At 41.1% G+C, this 19,996-nt stretch overlaps 2 protein-coding genes across 2 annotated transcripts; one reads left to right on the top strand and one right to left on the bottom strand.

Annotated features, from left to right (window-relative positions):
* Positions 1 to 6,186: 6,186 nt before the first annotated feature.
* wdr31 (WD repeat domain 31) lies at positions 6,187 to 14,180 on the top strand. The gene is made up of 10 exons (XM_075467864.1): positions 6,187 to 6,463; positions 6,868 to 6,939; positions 7,692 to 7,824; positions 8,899 to 8,973; positions 9,101 to 9,245; positions 9,891 to 9,991; positions 10,089 to 10,156; positions 11,778 to 11,919; positions 12,075 to 12,237; positions 12,345 to 14,180. The coding sequence occupies exons 2-10, from the start codon at positions 6,893 to 6,895 to the stop codon at positions 12,545 to 12,547; spliced, it is 1,077 nt and encodes a 358-aa protein (XP_075323979.1). The 5' UTR covers positions 6,187 to 6,463; positions 6,868 to 6,892; the 3' UTR covers positions 12,548 to 14,180.
* A 588-nt stretch (positions 14,181 to 14,768) lies between these two features.
* On the bottom strand, positions 14,769 to 19,721 carry bri3bp (bri3 binding protein). The gene is made up of 3 exons (XM_075467865.1): positions 19,406 to 19,721; positions 18,002 to 18,104; positions 14,769 to 17,841 (listed from the first exon to the last, which is right to left on the bottom strand). Exons 1-3 carry the CDS (start codon positions 19,580 to 19,582, stop codon positions 17,420 to 17,422), a joined length of 702 nt encoding a protein of 233 aa, XP_075323980.1. The 5' UTR covers positions 19,583 to 19,721; the 3' UTR covers positions 14,769 to 17,419.
* Positions 19,722 to 19,996: the final 275 nt, after the last annotated feature.

Here is a 19,996-nt window from a genome sequence, read left to right as displayed (position 1 = left end):
ATGTCAATGAGTAAATGACACTATTTAAAAAAAAGTATCCGAGAGGCTGAGACATGCAGAAATGAAAACATGGAAAGGTTCTCGTTTCCAAATGTAAAGACAAATAGTTCAACAAATAGTTATTGCTCTGAGCAGGAATTATCTCCTGTAGCCTACAAAGCTGAAGAAGCCTCTGACTGAACACACTGTGATGTTTGTCTTATTATCTTATGTAGAAGACGTGCAGCATCGTCCATTACACAGAGCCGCTTTTGCAGTCCAGCTTCAGGAGCTCCAGAGCAGTCCCCAGCTTGGAACCAGCCTTCAGCATTAGTTTGATCAGCTTCTTCGAGTCACAGGCTGCTGCTCCAACTAATGGATGCAAAGCCTCTCTCCACCACAGACTTATAGAAGATGTTCAACGTCTTAGTGCAGATATTGAAGAAACAGTCCAGGTAAACTCCCAGGTATCTGTAGTCCTCCACCAGCTCCGCCTCCTCTCCCACATTAGCGATTATGTTTGGCTTATTCCTGGCCTTCCTAAAATTCACAGTGATCTGATTTGTCTTGTTCACATTCAAGATGAGGTGGTTGCTCCCATACCAAAGTCTCTGACCAGCTCCCTCCTGTTCATCACTGATCCATCCGGCTGCAGTCGTCAGAGTGTTTCTGAAGATGACTCTGAGTTGTACGGGACGTGTGAGGAATGCAGAGTGAAGACAAACAGACAGAGTACAGCCCCCTGTGGTGCTCCTGCGCTGCTGACCACCTCAGACACACAATCCTTCAGTCTTTAAGTTTTACTGTTTGATGTTGATATTCTGTCGCTATCCTCAATCATTGTATCCACCCCGTGTGCTTGCCTCAGGCACATCAAATATTCAGGTGTGGAAATGTTTGGACACAAACTCTGTTTGTATTTCAGCTGTTAACCAAAACATTTTCTAGATACAGTTATATGAGGGATTTGTGCTCAAAGTGCAGAAGCTCAGCTTAATTTGGGGGTATTCACTTCCAAACTGAAAGAAGGGTATATGAATCACAGCCTTTCAACATGGTGAACTCTCTTTTCCAGGGACTCAGCTGGACTTGGGCAAATTTAGCCTATGTTAGATTCGGTTCTTTTAGTTGGAAGCTCAAGAACGGACCGGAGTAATTCAAGTGAAAATGAAGTCTTTATTGATGGCAACAAGTGAAGTATCTCAGCGCTGGTCTCGGTCTGACAGAACTCTCGCAGGAATCCGTCAGACAGAGCCTTGATTTCCGGTTGTAATTTGTATTTATAGCCTCATAGGTTGGACTCACACTCAACCGAGTATGATTGGACATGAGAAGGTTCAACATGCTTCGTCATATTCTCTGGATCAGCCCAAAACAATGTGTGTGTGTGTGAATCTGCCCTTGCTTTCCCAGGCTTTCCCAATTGTTTTATCTCCTTATTCCTGGAACACTTTAGGTCATCATGGAAAAGTACTGAGACTTATTTCATTCATAATGTCTAAGAACAAAGCCAATTTTTACACCTATTACATCTAAAATTAATTTTAAAACTTTGTTAACAATCCTTTCCAGGCGTTGATAAGTTATTGTTTGTGGGACTTTCTGTCTTTAGTTTAGGTCTTGGTAAAATCAGTTGTAACTTGATGAGATCTGATGATTGTCCAAGTGATGGCAGGACATTTACTTCTTTGCCATGGGAAAACTCGGTGTGATCTGGGTCTTTGCCAGCCTGTACTGTGAAGCACTGTCCAATCAACTTTGCCACATTAGGCTGAAGCTGACAGTAAACTTTCCTGTAAAGCTAAGAATGAATCCAACTGCTTCTGTCACATAACCGCTGAACACTAGTGACCCAGTGCCTTTGAAAGTCATGCATGCCCATGCAATCATATTGCCTCCACACGCTACATTACATAATGTTGAGCAATTCGAATTTTGAAGCCACTTAAAGCCTTCTCCCATTTTCGATGCAGGTGACCTTGTCATTACAGAAGTGCTCTGGCTTTTCCATTCTTCAGACATACAGAGGATTTGCGCTTTTGTGATAAAATGAAAAGTGGATGGTTTTTAGAAGCCATATCACGCATGCACAATGGCAGTCATGGAGAAGCCTGACATTTTTCACATGGGTGGCAGAATTCTAAGTCCCTTGTTAGAGTAACCCTAACCCAAGTTTTGATGGACTCCTTCAGATCTACATCTGGAAGTGTCTAAAAGGGGAAAAAAAGGGAATGACGTTGTAGCTCTCCAGAAAGTGCTATGTAAAAAAAGTTGAGTTGAATTATCTGCCCTGCAAGTTTAGGTTAATTCATTTGTTGTGGGCAGCAAAACTAGAAGAATAAATCTAACGTTGCTGGATGATTTACGTGGAAGTCCTCTATCTTTATCTATCTCATCAACCATTACTGAGTTGGGAAACACCTTTACAAAAATCCAAGTTTAGTCAAGTTTTCCTGAAACCGGCCATAATGAAACATTATCTCTTTTAGATTTAAAAAGAAAAAACATTCAGTACTTGATGGATGTGAGAATGACCTGGACAGCAGCTTAGTTAGGGGCTTTCTGGTGGGCTCCCTAAATCATCAAAACATGTCTTTTAGAACATAGTTTATGCATTAGCAAAATTAAAAAATATATTTAAGTGACTATTTTCACAAGTTCTTTGCATACTTGCTAAAGAAGGTTTCCGTCTCTTTATTCTGTGAAGAGTTTTACATCTAAAATCTGTCATACCCACTAACTCAATGGTTAATGACAGCTGCCTTTAGTCTTTTGTCCATAGATCTACTCATTTCACCCAGTACATCAAGCATAATATATTACATAATTTGTGTTAGCATATACACAGATTGCATATAACAAATTCACAAAGTTGGCATCAGATTAACCCATGTTATATTTTCTCTAGACATTAATTTTGTCTGGTTGCAATTCAATTTAGCCTCCAAACTCAGCTCTACTGCAAATCTCAGCTATGCAACTCCTTGCTCAAATGCTGTCTTATAGTTAGGAGGCCCACGGCATATCTGATGGCTTTCCGAAGAAACACACAATAGCTTCTCCCTAAAAACTAAAAATCAGCACTGCCATTTAGATAATTAGTGAGAATAGTAAACAGGCAGTAGCTTACCTGCGACCAAGGGTAGTTGACATGTCTGTCGGAGGAGTTACAATAGCAACAGGTGATGAGGCTCCAGTAATGCAAAGACAATGTATGTGCTTCTTAAAAAAAATATCCCCAATGTTCAGTCACAGCAAAAAAAGTAATGGCCTGTGTTACAGTGGTCACTGCAAGAATGATCACTACTAGACACCCCCTTTGGATCATGTGACCAATAGAGTTGTCTATTAATTTAACATTATACAACCAATTAAACAATTGGCTACCATCATGCATGGACTATGCACTTCCCAGGTGCTAAAAGTAGGCTATCTTAATGCCCCAGTGTGAAGTCACTAGTAGCATGTCTTCAAGGAGGCTACGAAAGTTAATTAGATTAATATAAAGTCACTGAAAACAACCGACCACAAAGGGTTGCATTGTTTGAAAATGCTCCGCAAAAAAATTTGCCATGAAATAATCCAAAATTATCATGAAAACAGAGTGAGACAAAATTGCTGTGCACAAAAGGAAAATAGATTTACACAAACACATTCAGCAACGACAAAAAGAAAACCAATGACCAAAAGGAGACATGCAAAATGACCAAAAGGGATATGAATATGCCAAGAGGAGATTAATCTACACAACCTCTCTTGACTGTTTTGAACTACGCTCGAGAATCTTAATAGATCATGTGTTTATCATTAACTTCTGCTCAGTCCATACAGAACAATGAACTTGGTCTCAAGCCAAATAGTGATAAAAATCCAGAGCCTGGGCTGTAAAACGTGTATTGACCTACTCTGCAGAGCAGTTTGGGCTGCTGTGTTTACAGCCTGTCCAAAAACGCTCTTGCTTTACTTTGAGAGTCACATGCCGTGGTTCACCTGTAACAGTAACTCAAAACCAAATCACATCTCTACACCATTCTGCTTCACCTCTTTTAAACTTGGAAAAAGAAAAAGAAAACATGCATCATCCCATTATCAAAAGGAAATGCATTCTAAGTCTTTGTAAAAATAGGCAGATGGGAATTTGTGTTCTGTTTCTGACTTTTTAACTGCATAATGAAAGGTCTGCTGTACCGTCAAACTCTTAGGAAAGTGTGACATAAATTTAGTACCGAGGCAAACGGGTTCTGCACCATCAAGTCTGAATTTAGATGTACTGCAAAGGGAAGAAACTTTATGAACTGCCTCCATTTCATTGACATCACCAACTATAAAATGAGTGAAGCAATGCACATGCAAGTTAAGCCATCGTTTTAATATAGATGATACTTCAGCAGACAACCTTGGACCCAAATCTTTATACCTGGAGAGCTACATGTGGAGGAAAGTACACATACACTGAAAATCGCACTTTGGAAAGCTATGTAGTTGGAGCAGTCGTACTCATATGTCTGAAAAACGTTTTGTTAAATGTAGTGGACCTATAGGTCTTAAACACAACCCAAGTCAACCTGTAAGAACCTACTTTAGCTCCTTCCCATTCCTGTATATAAAGCCTCAAAATGGTTCCCTTCAGCTCTTGCTGAGCTTGTGTTGTGACCTAATTCAGGTGGTTCACTTGCTGGTGTGCTTGGTCTTTATTAGTTTGTTTATACCTGTTGTTCTGTTCTGTTGTGCTGCTTTGCTAATTTGTTAGTACTGTTCTGTTGTTCAGTGTTTGGTTGGTTCTACTCTTGTTTTACTTGTGTAGTTTTTTGTCTTTTAGGTTGATTTGATTATTAGGTTTGTTAACTTTTCCTTTTTTTGAGTTTCAGTGTGGCCTGGGTGTCATCAGGTGGGAGGCTAGGCACTATGGTGAGGACCTCACTTCCGTTTTTGCATGCAAGCACACTGGGGCACTTTCAGCGTGTTTGTGGTGGCTTTACAATTGTAGTGTTGCACCCCAGCTTAAGAAAGAGACACATATCCGGTAGTATGCCTCCCCCTGAGACCTCAGCCCACTGATTTTAATGTTGTTAGTTATTTGACTTTTAATATGATATAGCCGGCCTTTTAGCTTTGTCATTAAAAACACTTTATTAAATTCGTCTTGTGTTTAACCTTCTTTCGTTTCTTCGCAGCAGTTTTACTTAAAGTTTTATTCATAAATATTATTTTCAATAAATATATTTTCTTTACTTTACTGTCTCTGCCTCCTCAGTCATGACCTTGCGTCCTTATAACAATTGGGTTTCAGTTGTCATATCCTGGGGTGCAAGTTCCCAGGTGGCGTTGTTGGCTCTAACAATTTCATCCTTTACTCCGCTCCTTGCCACATAAAGTTTGATCGTAGAAACACAAACTTAAACACTTTGGTACAAACAAGTTTCAATTGAGGTCATCTCACAAAGGTATTGAGCAGTGTCGATTATAATGTTACTAAGTGGCCCATTTAGATTATTGAAATGGGGACATCCCAGTAAGTCAGTGCTTAATTGCATTTGTTTGAATCCAGCTCAGTAAAAGTTGGCTTTTTCTTTACTGACAGTGTGTACTAGGCAGGCACAAGCTTCACCTGAATGACCCGAATTGAAGAAGAAATATTTCCAATACAAATAATGTTAGCTGTCAAGAAAACCTGTTGGATTTGTCCCAGATCTGCAGCTTTGGGAGTCATTCAGCTTTTATGTGTAGTGAGGGTCAACTGACAAGCTCTCTGAAGGGACACTCAGCGACAGGTCGGTAACATTCAGCCTGTAGTTAGCCCGTGTTATTCAGAATAATCGTGTTTAATAAAGGTTTTCTCCTCGAATAAATCATGCTGTTGGCTGAAACCATTGCTGCACTCTTTTGTTGGTTGACTGCAGTTAAATGTGCTGTGCCAAGTTAAATGTGCTACACGTGAACCGTCTCTTTCTTGCTTTCTCTTTTTCATTCAGCTGTTATTGTGCTTAAATCATATGTATATTACAGTGTAGACTATGACCGCAAGAAACGTATTTGTAGGGTCAAATAATTTAAATTAGTTTACCCGGTACCCCCTAGCAGCTGGTTATTGTTTAGAAAATATCTAAATTGTAAAACGAGCTTTTATTTTGTAAAACAAGGAGCTTCCGATAGCTTCCTGTCCGACGTCACGTGACCCTGCCCCCGCCTGGATACGAGAAGCGTCGCCCCGCGGTCGCTACGGAGAAAGTGATGGGTCCTCTGTAGTTTCGGAAATATACTTCTGTGCGCTTTTCCACGGAGTTGGGTGATCAAACTGTCATGGAAGTCTGCAGGAAACGCCCTGCTGTCGTTCCAACAACGACTCCGCCAACTTTTAACGTTTGTGCAGCCACATTCTAGTGCACTGATCTTTCTTAGCATGACAGATAAAGATTAGTTAGCATGATAGCGAGCTAACGAACTGGCCTCGGCATCACCAAGCGAGCACACCTCCCAGGGACAGGTAAGGCATCTTTCCCCCGTTCTCTGAAGGAGCGCGAGCACCAGGAGTCATTCAGCCGCTACCGTTAAAGTCCCGCGGGAGTTGTTGTATAATGATTTGCTCGCACCGTTCATAGCAGGTGTTTTTGAGTGACTAATTCCCTGTGACGGTAATGATGCGGCGCTAATAGGATTTAAGGTCTCCCCTTCCTGTCGCTTGTTGGAGGAGTTCGCCAGTATATCAAGAGTGGAGCTGTGCTGTGCGTGTGAGAGAAAGTGTTATTTGTCTGATAGTGGTTTAATGTAACTTCGGGGATACGGTTGCGGTGATATTGTGAACACCCAGTGCTGTACAGATGTCTTTAGTTTCTATAGAATTGATTAAAAGTCTGATTTTGATGGTGTGTGTGTCTCTCTGCGTGTCAGTGTGGCGGCAGGCTCCTAGGCAGATATGGGAAAACTACAGAGCAAGTTTCGTAAGAGGTCTGCGCTCTACAGGTGAGATTTGTTGAACTGAAATACTCTGTCCTCATCTCTGCCATGTCACTGCTACAGCTCTGTGTCCTACCAGCATGGGTGTCCCCTTTAGCTAAACGCTTGAGGTGCTTTCTTACTCGGTCTCTCTGCAGTCTCAGCAAGAAAGTGGGGGGAAATGTTTCATTTCCGAAACTACGACAACTGGACTCCTCAGTTCTGTACGATGGAGCGTTACAGTTCCCCACAGAAACATGCCCATATCTCAACTTACAAGCGTGGAGTTCAGAATGAGCATATGCATTAGGGAAGAAAAGCCTTGCAACACAACTTGCACTGCATACAGCTTCTGCGCTTTTTTTTCTTTTAGAACCATTGTTAAGTGCAATCATAAGATGGAGAAAGATGAAAGTGAAACACCATGAGAGATGTGAAAATGCCTGTGAGATGAACAAAGGCAGACTTTACGACTTTGGGTTAGAAAGTTTGAGAAAAAGTTGCCCAAAAAATGAGGTAACAAAGTAATTTGTCATGGACTGTTTTCAGATGATGAATTCATCTCAAGGTTAAATGCTGCCTGTGGATGAACTTATCTGGGGATAATATACTATAAAGTCAAGGCTAAAATAACTTGTATAGTACAAAAATAAATCAAAGACAATTGTCATTGGAATATCTTTATTTAATTTTTTTTTCAAGTCTGCTATCTGGTATGATATCAATGAGAATATATGTTTTGGGCATTTCTCTTGTCTCCTTATTGATGTTTTGTACAGACCATCTCAGGGGGAGAAGGCTGATGTTACCTTTGACAGTCAGGTTCTGCAGTATGAACCCGCCCATAATGGATCGATTAACGCTGTGACCAATCTCAGTCCGGATCTGTGTGTCTCTGGCGGGAGTGACCAGGTAAACGAACAAATGTTTTCATTAGATCATTATGAGTTAATCCATCCCAAATGAACTCACGTGATTCATTTTTGATTAGCCCATATATTTAGCGACTTTATCAGTCAAAAACTGAACTAGTAATGGTTTGGAAACGATTGGAGCTCGCAGAGTAAAACGCTTAATGTGAGTAAGACTTGCGGTAGGATGGACCGTTTGATGAATAAAGTAACATGTTCTGGTGGCAGCCTGCTGCAGCAGCGGCTCTGGACGTTTGATGTCTTTCTTTGTGTCCTCTTGAGATTTTCAGCTCAGCTTTTTTCTGTGAAAACGGATATCTATTAAAAAAAACCAAAAAACGTTCTTTTTTTTCCTGTTTCTGTTATCTTTCATATCTGTTATGATGCATAGTCATGGCAACGGTAAAGTTGTTTGCATGTGGGAACAGCTGACTGAGCTTTCCTCGAATGAGACCCCAAATCAAAGAGATGTCTACGATGCAGAGCAGGGACAAAATGGAGACCATTTCTTCCCTTGATCGTCATGGGTAGTGTGAGATCACAGGCAAATAGAATGAACAAGCTTGTAGCCCCGATGAGAAATATCAGGAAGGCAATATTGTTATTATTATAATAGGGAGGGAGGGAGTGCTTACAGTGCTTGGTAACAACAGATGGAGTGTTATTGGGTGTGTTTTTGAGGAGGCGTGTCTCTGCACCCCAGTTGTTGAACTGTTGGCGAGTTCCTGTCCATGTTGTCTACTGAGAGAGTTAACCTGCATTATCTTCTGACGCTGTATTTTATGCTCATCAGCTACGCTGTTGCCAAGCTACAAAAACAACACCTCGTTGGCGATCGCTGAAGATTTCTATCACACTTCTTGTTGCTACACTCAGACTTTCCAAATGTTTGTCAGATGATTTTCATTCAGCTTTGCTTTGTTATCTATCCGAAACAATTCCATATTCTTAATGATGATTTTTACTGCAGCAACATAATTTCCCCTGCAGGGATCAATAAAGTTTGATTGAATTGTGGCGAATTGAATTACTGTGTCACATGTGTTTGTGTGTGTGTGTGTGTCCACCCCTGTAGGCTGTTGTGGTGTATGATTGGAAACAAGGCCGGATGTGTCAGTCCTTCCAGGGTCACAACAGAGAGGTTACCAAGGTAACGTCAATATTGTGTGTGTGTGTGTGCCCCCACAAACTGATTAAGGTGTGGGGCTGTTCAAAGCTCACATATACACATCCTCTGGTCTTATCTCCTCTAAACTCTGCCTCCATCTATCCACCAGGTGCTTTGTTATCCAGGTAGTACGTGGATTTTTAGTGCCTCGCGGGACAAGACTGTTCTGATGTGGGACCTAAACCAGGGAGATGAACCTATTCAGGAATTTTGTGGGCATGAGTTGGTTGTCAATGGACTAGCTATCAGCCCTGGTACATACACAAGGACACTCACACAAAGGGTCTGTCTCTCTGACATTAGGAAATATTGAAATGTTTAATCTTTAAGATGTTCATGTCAAGATAAAGTTGGCAGTTTGTGATTTGTAAACGATACACATCGAGTAGGACCAAGTGTTTTCTGTTCTATCTCTGTGCAGCAGTTTATTACCAATACGTTCATTTCGAGTTACACTTCATCTCAGTCCCGTGTACTATAGTTATTTTACAACAACGCAGCCATCATCTCCCTCTGCAGAGTTAAATATCCCAGTTTCTACGGGCTGTTTCTCAGCACAGCACTCAATGCACAGCAGTGATGGAATAATGAAGCTGCTGGTGTTACCTGTTCTTCATCATGCCTGCTGGATTAAGAAGTAACTTGAGATGTGAATTTACTAAACGAACATATCTGATCATACGCATGCTGATGAATACTGATATAGATTTAGGCATAGGGACTGGTAAGTATCTGTTCTCACCTTGACTGAATCTAATGTTTATCTCGGCTTTAATGAGTAACAAATTTGGCAGTACCTAGAGCTCATTTGCTAAAAGTCTTTTCTCAGTGATCTATCTGATCCTGTGAACTGCATTTATTTCAGATTGTTGAGCTGCTTGCTGCTGTTTTTAATGTAGATGGGAGAAAGCTGTGCACTGGCTCTCGTGACAACTGGATGTGCCTGTGGGATATAGAATCTGCAAAATGTGAACAGAGACACAACATCTCCAGAAACTTGGTAAGAGTTGTATTTTTTGTGACACGAGGCCCTTGTGTCCGTGCCCTGCTTGGTGTTTTTTTTCTTTGAGGTTTCCTCACTTTCACTCTCTGTCTAGGTGACTCATGTATGTTGGGTTCCAGCCAGCTCCTCTGTGGTCCAGACCTCTGAGGATAAAACCATCAGGTACACAAAGACTTTCTATCACACTTTTTTGCGGAATGCATACGTTGCTAAGCTCCTTTTTTAAGATTTGTTATAAACTAATACCTTTTGCTGTGGAATGTGCTGAATGGTTTCAACTTCATCACGAAATTAGTAACTATTGCAAGTGTTATGGGACTGTGAGACTGATAATACAGTACAGTTAGAACCAGGGAGGGAGGAGTCAGGCTATAGCTTATGGTGACTCATTATTTCAATGAACTGTCTGATTCATCTGTGTACACTTAATAGAACATTCTGACTATACAAAGACTGCGAATCAAACTTTAACCTATGCAAGCACTTTACTGTTGCCATCCATTTTTGTGTTACAGCCTGTAATGTAAATGCATTTTTGGGGAGATTTCATATGAATTATCTAGAAAAAATAGTCCAAATTGGTGAAGTGAGATGAAAACAAATATTTGAATATTTAAAAAGGAAAGTGGTGTGTGCATATGTATTCGGCCCCCCCTTAAAGTCAGTACTTTTTAGAGCCACCTTTTGCAGCAAATGGAGTACCGAGTTTCTACGGCTGTCTCTTTAGGCTTGTCACATAGAGCCAGAATTTTGCCCATTCTTCAAAGCAAAACTGCTCCAGCTCCTTCAAGTTGGATGGCCTCCACTGGTTTCAGCAATTACCAAGTCATGCCACAGATTCTTGTTTGGATTGAGGTCTGGGTTTTTACTACGCCATTCCCGAAAACTTGAATATTTCCTTTAAACCACTCGAGTGTTGTTTTAGCAGTACACTCAGGATCGCTCTCGCGCAGTCTCAAATCTCTTGAAGACTGGAACAGGTTTTCCTCAGATATTCCCCATCCAATTCTGACCAGTTTCCCAGTACCTGCTGATGAAAACCATCCCCACAGCGAGATGCTGCCACCACCACGCTTGGGATGGTGACGGGTGTTGGCAGATCTCATTTTTTTTTTTTCTTAACCATTTTATTTATATATAATTTCTTTTGTTCATTTAATTTGATCAATTTAAACATTTCTTTTCCCTCAAAAAATCTATTTAGATTACAGGTTGTAACATGAAAAGATAGGAAAAATTCCACGGAGGGTGACTATATTTGAAAGCCACTGCACTTGTTGCCATCTAAGAATGAAGTGATTACACATGCTTGGCTAACTGCTCCCTGAACCTTTGATCCATGAACCTCTTATTTCCCTTCAGCCCTTGAGATACTGGACATTTCAGGTAATCAAGACGCATCTAGAATGTTTTCTGGTACTCATCATTAGATGGTGATACAGTGGCCATATGTTGCAGTCATTTCTCTAAAAATATTTGCATCTTTAATCCTTTTGCATAAAAATAAATCGGCTGCGTGTGTTGTACTTTTCTTCTCCTACACGTAGCAAACGCATGAATCCTCCGCGTCACATTATTAATGCCTTTAGTGCCTCGACTGCACAGGCAGGGTTCTGTTGGGCACATTATTTGATGAAAACGAGTAGGATTGTTGATAATTAAATCTACTCTTTATACCCAGCATACGTGTGTAACTGAGGACAGTATATTCTTATTTCTTACACGTCCTTCTACGGTATGGTGTTTTTTTTTTTTTTTTTTTTTTTTGTGTGTGTGTGCGCAGGGTGTGGGACAGCCGTACATGGCAGGTAACCAACACTTTTCCAGCTAAGCAATACATCCAGACCCACTGTGACGTTTCTCCAAACGGTCACTACTTGGTGTCCAGCAGCAACGGCTTCGGCGGCCAGGGTTGTGAAGCTACGGTGAGGCCAGGGCAGGTTGTAAAGGTTGTGAATGGGTTGAAGCTATCTGTAAGCCAATGCATTAATCCTTAGTCCTCTTTTAAGCCGTGATGTTTGAGTGGTGTCCACTTGTTTGTGCAGCGAGTTTTGAAACATTTGACGTCGTGTGTTGTTAGCTCTGGGACCTGCGTCAGCCCGGCTGTAAAGTCGTGGAGTACCGAGGCCATCTTCAGACCACAGCCTGCTGTATGTTTCTGCCCGTGTCTCCGGGAGGCGCTGTTCACGTGGCAACGTCCTCCCACGATGGCTCAGTCAAAATCTGGGATCAGAACACAGCAGGTAACATTTCCAGCGTATGGGTGAAAGAAGCACACCCAGGGGTATTCGGTGTCCTTTTTAAAGCAATTAACATTCCTCCATCTGGTCTTCTGCCGTCATCGTTTCAGTCTGTCTGGGCACGTTGTCTTTGGATGGGGCCGGTCCACTGATTTCTCTGGCTCCGACTGATTCTGCCACTTTGCTGTGTGCCAGTTTCAACAACGGTCTCCACCATATCCAAGTGGACCAGGGATCCCACCAGGCTCAGGGCTCTGGTGCAGGTGCAGATGGAACGGGAGGCCTAGACATTCGAGTCGTGGCACGTTTCTGACGGCACACGAGAGCCTCGTACAGCTCGTACAGCTGAACTGTGAACGTCCTGTCATTCAGAGAGCACAATCACTGGATGTTTGGTTTTTTTTAACTTTTTGCTAGACTCCCATACTAAGACAAATGACAGAAGAAGGACAAGTGTGTATGTAAGAAGGCCTTTTTTTCTTTTGTCTTGAGGGACAGATAACACCCAAATGATAATGCCTGGACACCTTGTTGGATAAACCTGTCTGAAGGCCTCTGAGCAGGAATATCCTGGAGGTCACCCTATTGTAGTTGCCTGATATAAGGCATCTTTACGTAACAGTATATACCATGCACAGCCACAAATTGGCTAAGAAATTGACCCATTGACAATGGTATTGCAGCTGGGTGGTTTAATCTTTTATTCAGTTGGATACAGTGGATTTCTAAAAAAACCAACTGACACCCAATGAAAGCTCTTTGAAGCACTTGGTGGTTTGAGGCCCCTTTGCAGCAGCCAATTTGGTGATCCAGCCTGAGTGTTATTTTCTTTGACCAATAGACATTAGGTGGGGAGCTGCTCAGCTAGTCTGAACTAACCAGATGTGCTGAATACAGAGCGTTAGGACAATCTTTGAACTTGTAGTATTCATTGTGTTATACGTTGAGCCAAGGACACTTCCTGGGCACCAGCTGCTAACAGATCTTGGTTTTGGTAATTAATGATACGTGCATTTCAAGCCCTAAATTCTAAATTCAACTCCAAAAAAAAGAAGAAAAAAACACAAAAATGTTGCACAGACAATTTGGAAGCATTCGGCGAGCAGGAAAATAAGCCATTTGGTGAGGTATTTACTTGTCATGGAAGCCAAGAGTATGTGACTGTTTTTTGTTATGAACTTTGTTTTCTAGGCACCATCAGACTTGGGGTTTAATTTGTCAAACAAGTCACTGAAATGAGACGATAGGAATATGTGTTGGCTGGTACATTTAGTCTGTATTGTAGCTTTAATCGGTCAAGCGTTAGACCAGATGAATATCAACGACACCAGACTGTATGAATATCCTATTTTTCTTGTGTAGATTGTTTTTTTTTTTTTTTTTTGTTTCGTGCCGATAGCCGTTGCATTTCAATTTTAAAATGACTATGCAAAAGTAAGCACTTTTTTTTTTTTTTTTTTTTAAGATAAAACACTAAAAATAAAGACGAGAGAAAAATACAGTGCAAATACAAAATTAAGACCACCTGTGGTCTGTCCGTGTAAAGCTTTTCACGTCTCGGCTTGAACTAAAACTTCAAGTTCAGACACCGTAGCTCGAGGCACACGTTACATTAACTGAATGTTGAACAAGGTATGACTTAAACATCTCCTATGTGTATCCTTCGTGCTAATAGTCATGTCATCCCACAACGGCAACAAAACGTGACAGGAAATCCACCTGTGACCAGTTTTGTCAAAAGGTGCCAAGGAGACCAACCACGTTGATTATTTCTTTAGAATGTAAAGCTCACTGCCAGCATTAGGAGTCAAACACCTCATGCTTTTCGATGACTTCGGACACTTATAACATCACTACTGATCTAATTTGATCGCATGTGATGCTTGAGGATGAAGCAATAGATGATGCATTTTATAAAGTCAAATGATTAAACCTTTTATTACTGCTCTTAGTGTTTGCTGAGCTTTTTTTTTTTTTTTTTTTTTTGGTCCAATCACAGCCTTCTAAAGAATCTTCCATTCGAACCGGTACACGAACACTTTCACCTCCTTTGGTACAAATGCTGCGGCTGTACAAGTCCATTCAGAGAACTGAATCGTTTTGCTCATGGATTTCTTTTTACTACAAACGTCAGAAGCTTTCAGCTAACAGAGATAGACACCAGAGGTAATTTTGTTTGTTTGTTGTCTATAAGATGGCAACACTAATGCCACAGCTGATTATTTTTGTTAACCTTCAGCATTTCAGCTTTTCCCAAAACCACCAAGGGCTTTTTGTTATCACCCAAGGTTTATTAAAGCCACCTACAAACCGAAATATTAATAGAAAAATAAATAAATAAAAGCATTAAAATAATGCATTTAACACAGTGGTGAAAGAAAAATGTGTTACGAGCCCATCACAGGTTTTAACTGCATTTTAACAGGTTTTAAAAAAACATTCCCGTCTTATAAAACCCACTCGGGGTAAATAGCAAATAACAAAAAAACATAACGAAACACATTTGAAATAATTAAAGGAATGAGGAAATGGAGGACAGTCATACTGCTGTGTTTATTCAATTCTGGACCTCATTTGCACTTGGACACGACCAGAGCCATTTTCCCCACAAACAGGTTCTCATGAAGACACTCAAAGACAATTCTAGGCAGAACAATTTCCACATCATTCAAGTACAGAAACACTGAAAAAAGAAAAAGAATCTGCATCTATAAAAAGAGGAACACATACTTCCCTTTAAGTAAAAAAAACAACATTGGCACCACTTGTTATAAAAAGCCGGCGGCTCAGAACAATAGAAATAATTAGGATGCAGTACAAGAAACAATGCAATTACAAGTCATTCATTGGACACTTATAATCTGAGGACAGCATTCAAGCTAATACAACATCGTACGATGTCCTTTTTACTTTTCCTTCAACAGTTTTCAGTGTCTAAAATAAAAGATCTAAAAAAAAAAAACACCACCACCCACCATCCTACATATTCTAAAATGTTCCATTCATGCAAAAAAACCTTGACGAAGAGCACTGCAGTGATAATGGAATGAGAGAAGAGTGTTTACGCATCACTTAATCCTGTAACGTCAGGCGTGACAGTTTGGTCTACAGTGTTCAGTGATCAGCGCCAATGTTAAACAGACTGAAAAATGAGACTCATCATACAGTAATATGATACAAAATATAATCAGTTTCCGGCTAACTTATCACACCGTACATAACATTTGGTAAAGTCTCTCTACTTAGGCAGTCAACAACATGGATATTTTAAAATGTAAAGGCATAAAAGCAGCATGCAACAAAACCCCACATGACAACAGACACATGAGCTCCCCGGGTTGGTTTACTGAGGGAGACAAACTGGGCGTGTTTTTGCAAAATGGGGAGGAAAAAAACCCTCCATAGATACACATGAACAGAATATGAATTTCTGTGAGCACTGCCATCATTTCAAGATCACGTCGATAAGCAGGACCACAGCTCCGATCAGATACTCAATTTAGCCACTGAAGTAAATGTGTGAAAAAGAGACGAGCTGATGATTACGAGGCTATGATGGGGAAATAGCCAGCGGCCGCGCGTTTGTACCTGGTGTGACGGTAGTGCAACACCTTTAATAAAGGGAAACTTTAACATTACCGACCTGTGTCCTGCACTCAGTCTTTCTCATTTCATTGGGTCAATTTACACCAAGTGTAGTGGGGTTGACAAGATGAAGATATGCCACAAACATGAGGAACAATATTACTTAAAAAAAAAAGGCCAATTCCATCAGAACAGTGCATGACAGCAGAGTAAAACAGCAGAAGTATTAAGCATTCAGAATAAAATAGTGACCATATGTTTCTTACACTTGGTACACTGTATGACTTAATCACTAGTTCTAAACTCCTGCTGAGTCAAAGGTAAAATTCATGATCACATACTAGCATGATTAGATTAATAATGTACAACAGTTTCCATAATCAGGGTTAGTAGCAGGGTGCTGTACCTAAGCTCCCTCCCCACAGAATCAAAGGCATTTAATCTATAACCAGGTTGGAAAAGCTGATCCCAACTCTACCCACACTTATTCGAGCCAGTGTGACGTGACTTAATACTTTTGAGGTTAAATTTGCTTCACACGTGTATATGTTAACAACAACGGTTCGAACCACTGGATACGGCTCAGTTTCTATAAGAGAATTCACTTGTGTCAAGATGCTTCATGAAAAGCTGGGTTTGGTGCAGACGTCAGGCATGAATCCAACTTTGCAAATACAGCACAGTGTAAAAACGTGTCTCCACATCTGAACTGTAAGGAGACTCAAAGAGAGCAAGACATGAATTTATTATACTTGACACCTCAGTTCAGTTCAGTGTATGTGGCGGGTGAGTCCCTGAGATATTGGTGGCTTTCTGCATTTCCTCCAAGCCTGATGTTAACTTTTAGTACAATGCTTTTCCATTACACAAGCTCGGCCCCCCACGCACACACACACATTCGAGTAAGTCTCTAAGAGGCATTTGCTCATGCACTCACACATTCACACGAGAAAATGAGGTCCTGATGTTAAACTCTGGTCACAATGGAATGGTGAGTCAATGAAACAAACTAGACGGACATGTTTCCACATTCTGGATGGAAATGGAATAAATAAGTCTAACTATGGACAGATATCTAAAATCTTAAGATTTCACACATTAGAAATAATGCCTTAGTCTTTCTTTTTTTTTTTTTCCTTGTACTTTCTTTTCTCTCTTTGTGTGGACGTAACAGAATCTGGACGCTCTGGTTACTTACAAGGACCAAAAATACGTCAAATATGCTTATTTATCTAGCACAGGTATTGACGGCGCTTCAGCAAACATTTAAAAAATTCCACCAATTAAGAAGTTTTTCAAAAAGTAGCTAAGATGTAGAATGTAGAACGAATGTTTGGTGGATTTATGTGAGCTCTCAGTCAACTGTCTTTGCTTCTGAGGATTTTCTTTTTTTCTATTTATCTAGTTCCCAAAATTGATTAAAGCCTTTAAAACACTGTGTTTAAATCTAGTTTTCTCCCCACATGAAGGATGGGTTGTAAATACGCAGTAGTTGTGTTTCTGCAGATGTGTGTAGGAAACGGCATTGTGTTGACAAATACACCTGGTTTGTTCCCAACCCCCCCAAAAAACCTCATCCTATTTGCAGCTTACAGTGAGTCTACTGGTCCCCGGTGTGCTCCAGGTTGTCTATGACACGGCTCAGCCTGATGTTGAGCAGCCTGATCTGAGTGTCCAGGTGGTCGATTTTCTCTTCCAGTGAACCCACCACGCCTGCTCTGCGCCAGTACGCTCCCACGGGCCCCGTCATGAAGTACACGGCCATGATGAAGCAAAGCGGCAGAACCGCACGCTCGGGGTCGCCCTCAAACTTCTGCAGGATGTAGAGGCAGGACAGGGCGAAAAGGGTGACACGAGCGAGCCAGAAGAAGCGGCCAAAGACGGCGTGGAGGAGGTAAAAGAAACCCCCCAGGAACATGGAGAGGAACCAGTAGGCCAAGAGTACAGCTGCGACCAGGAGCAGGGCACGCGCTGGGTAGGTGGTTAGAGATGTGGGGCTAAAGTAGTGGCTGAGGTTTGAGGCTACAGAGAAGGACGAGAGGAGGACAACATCGTTCATCAGCTAAATTACATACGTTTCAGAGCATTTCAAAGTTATTTGCCAAGTTTCGCTTTAGTCGTCTCTCTCTGACACTTCGACATTTATTATCGAAAAGACATGAACATGCATTTAAAGGCTTACAATCGATGCCCATCACATCCAGGAGATCCGACCAGATCTTCCAGATCGTGTCCAGGAAAGAGTCCACGCCATGGACGAACCGCTCCGTTGCTTTGGAGAAAAACTATGAGAGGAAGGAGCAGAAAGACCCCACGTGGAGTTAATCTGTCTCATCTTTATGCGTTTCTTCTACACAATACTGTTAACAGAGGGAATCATCTTTATTTTTGATTAAACCCTTTCACAGCCTACACAGTTACATCTGAAAACAAAGGTTGTTTTTCACAGACAAAACACAGCACAACTTGAGTGTCTCAGGTGTGAAGATTTGCTGCCATCTCTTGTAATTTTGTTAAAATACTTAGCCGGTCTTAAATTGTTCTGTAAATTTTGCGAGCTGGTTGGACAAAAATCAAGCACTCCGATGGTCTCTTTGGGCTCTTGGGTAATTGTGCAACATTTCTCACTTGTTCATTTATTTTTCTATGGATTCATTTATTCTTACAAACCAACAGAATAATGGGTGCCATTTCAAACAGGAAAGGCCCAAATATATCAGTGAAAAATTCTGCTTTTGGATTGATGAAAGAGTGATGATGTAATACAGCATGCAATTGTCATATCATTTGCTACCTTTGCCATGTTATAGCACGTTTTCCTGATTACACTTACACAGTTTAATAAGGTAACATTTTACACACAAAACATTTACTTAAAAAAAAGAAAAAAAAAAAAGTACCCGACCATATGGCATTATTACTGATAATCGAAGAACCACACCACTTCCTACATCTCTGCTTAACATAAGGGAAGTAGCTGCAGCTGAGACACAAGGCTCTGATGATCAAACAAAGTCTGCAGTCTTAAACATGAGCATTTCTACATTTTATTGGTAGTAGTTGAGGTCGAAACTTAGTCAAATCACAAGAGTCTCACATAATGTCACCTTGTTTTTCCTTTGGCGGCCAAATGCAGGAAATATTCAAAATGCAGGAAATGCATTTGGAGCAATGATAGCATACAAGCTAATGCAGCTTTCCGTTAACAAGAGCAGGTTTCTAGGAACTAAGAGATCCAGGCTTCATAATGAGAGAGCTGTCATTGATGGGATCAATGGGATTGTGACATTTGTGTAGAACATTAAATGCATCCCACTTACATCACAAAATACAAAAATAGCCCCCCCCCCAAAAAAAAAAAATTATAAAAAAAAAAATGCCTCAACAATGTTTAAAGGTTGTGATTTTCTACAGATTGAAAAACCAAAGGATTAAGGCTAATATTTCAAAATGGCATCCATGATATTGTTAACCAGGCCCTGTCGCGCTTCTTTCCTCGTCGCCGTGGACAGACCACAAGCCGCCGGCCAGCTACTGCCTGATCAAAACCAGCCGCAGTCGTGCCACTGTGTGCCCCCCCGCTCACCTTGTATAACCCTCTAATGTTGTCCTCTCCGAACACGCTGCTGAGGGTCTGGTAGATGCCATTAGCTGCCCGTCGGAAGCTGTTCTGGTTGCTTGTTCTGCTCCTGCCCGCCTCAGCTGTAAACAGCAAAGACGTGGAAAGCACCAAAAAAATCGCGATAAACCTGATTCCCTTCATGTCCCCTCAAGGCCCGAGATGTCAAACGCAAGTGTGTATCAAAATGATCCAATGAAACTTAAAGTGAAATAGATGGCTAGCTGCCTAAAGTGACACCTTGCTGGGAAGATGACAGACACAGGCTGTGATGGTGCTGATAGCCACTGGTGCATTCAGGGACGCTTTAGAAAACCAGTTATTATCCGCCCTGTCCTGGCTTGCAATGCTTTTGGAGGGCATGTACGTTTTAAAATTCTACAAATGCTATATAGAATTACTATGATCATGGCCCCAGTGTCAAGTCTAATTTTGCTTTTATTAAGCAAGTTATCACTGCTCTTCTGACATTTCCTATAATCCTTAAATATATCACTCACCCTCGTGTGCATTTGAAGCTAATTAGACTAGTCTACGGCTCGCTGCTGCCCTCTGCTG

Source organism: Odontesthes bonariensis, chromosome 6 (genome assembly GCF_027942865.1).
Source record: "Odontesthes bonariensis isolate fOdoBon6 chromosome 6, fOdoBon6.hap1, whole genome shotgun sequence".
Taxonomy (NCBI): Eukaryota; Metazoa; Chordata; class Actinopteri; order Atheriniformes; family Atherinopsidae; genus Odontesthes; species Odontesthes bonariensis.
Note: the sequence above shows the minus strand (reverse complement) of the source record. Positions and strands in the feature narration are given on the sequence as shown.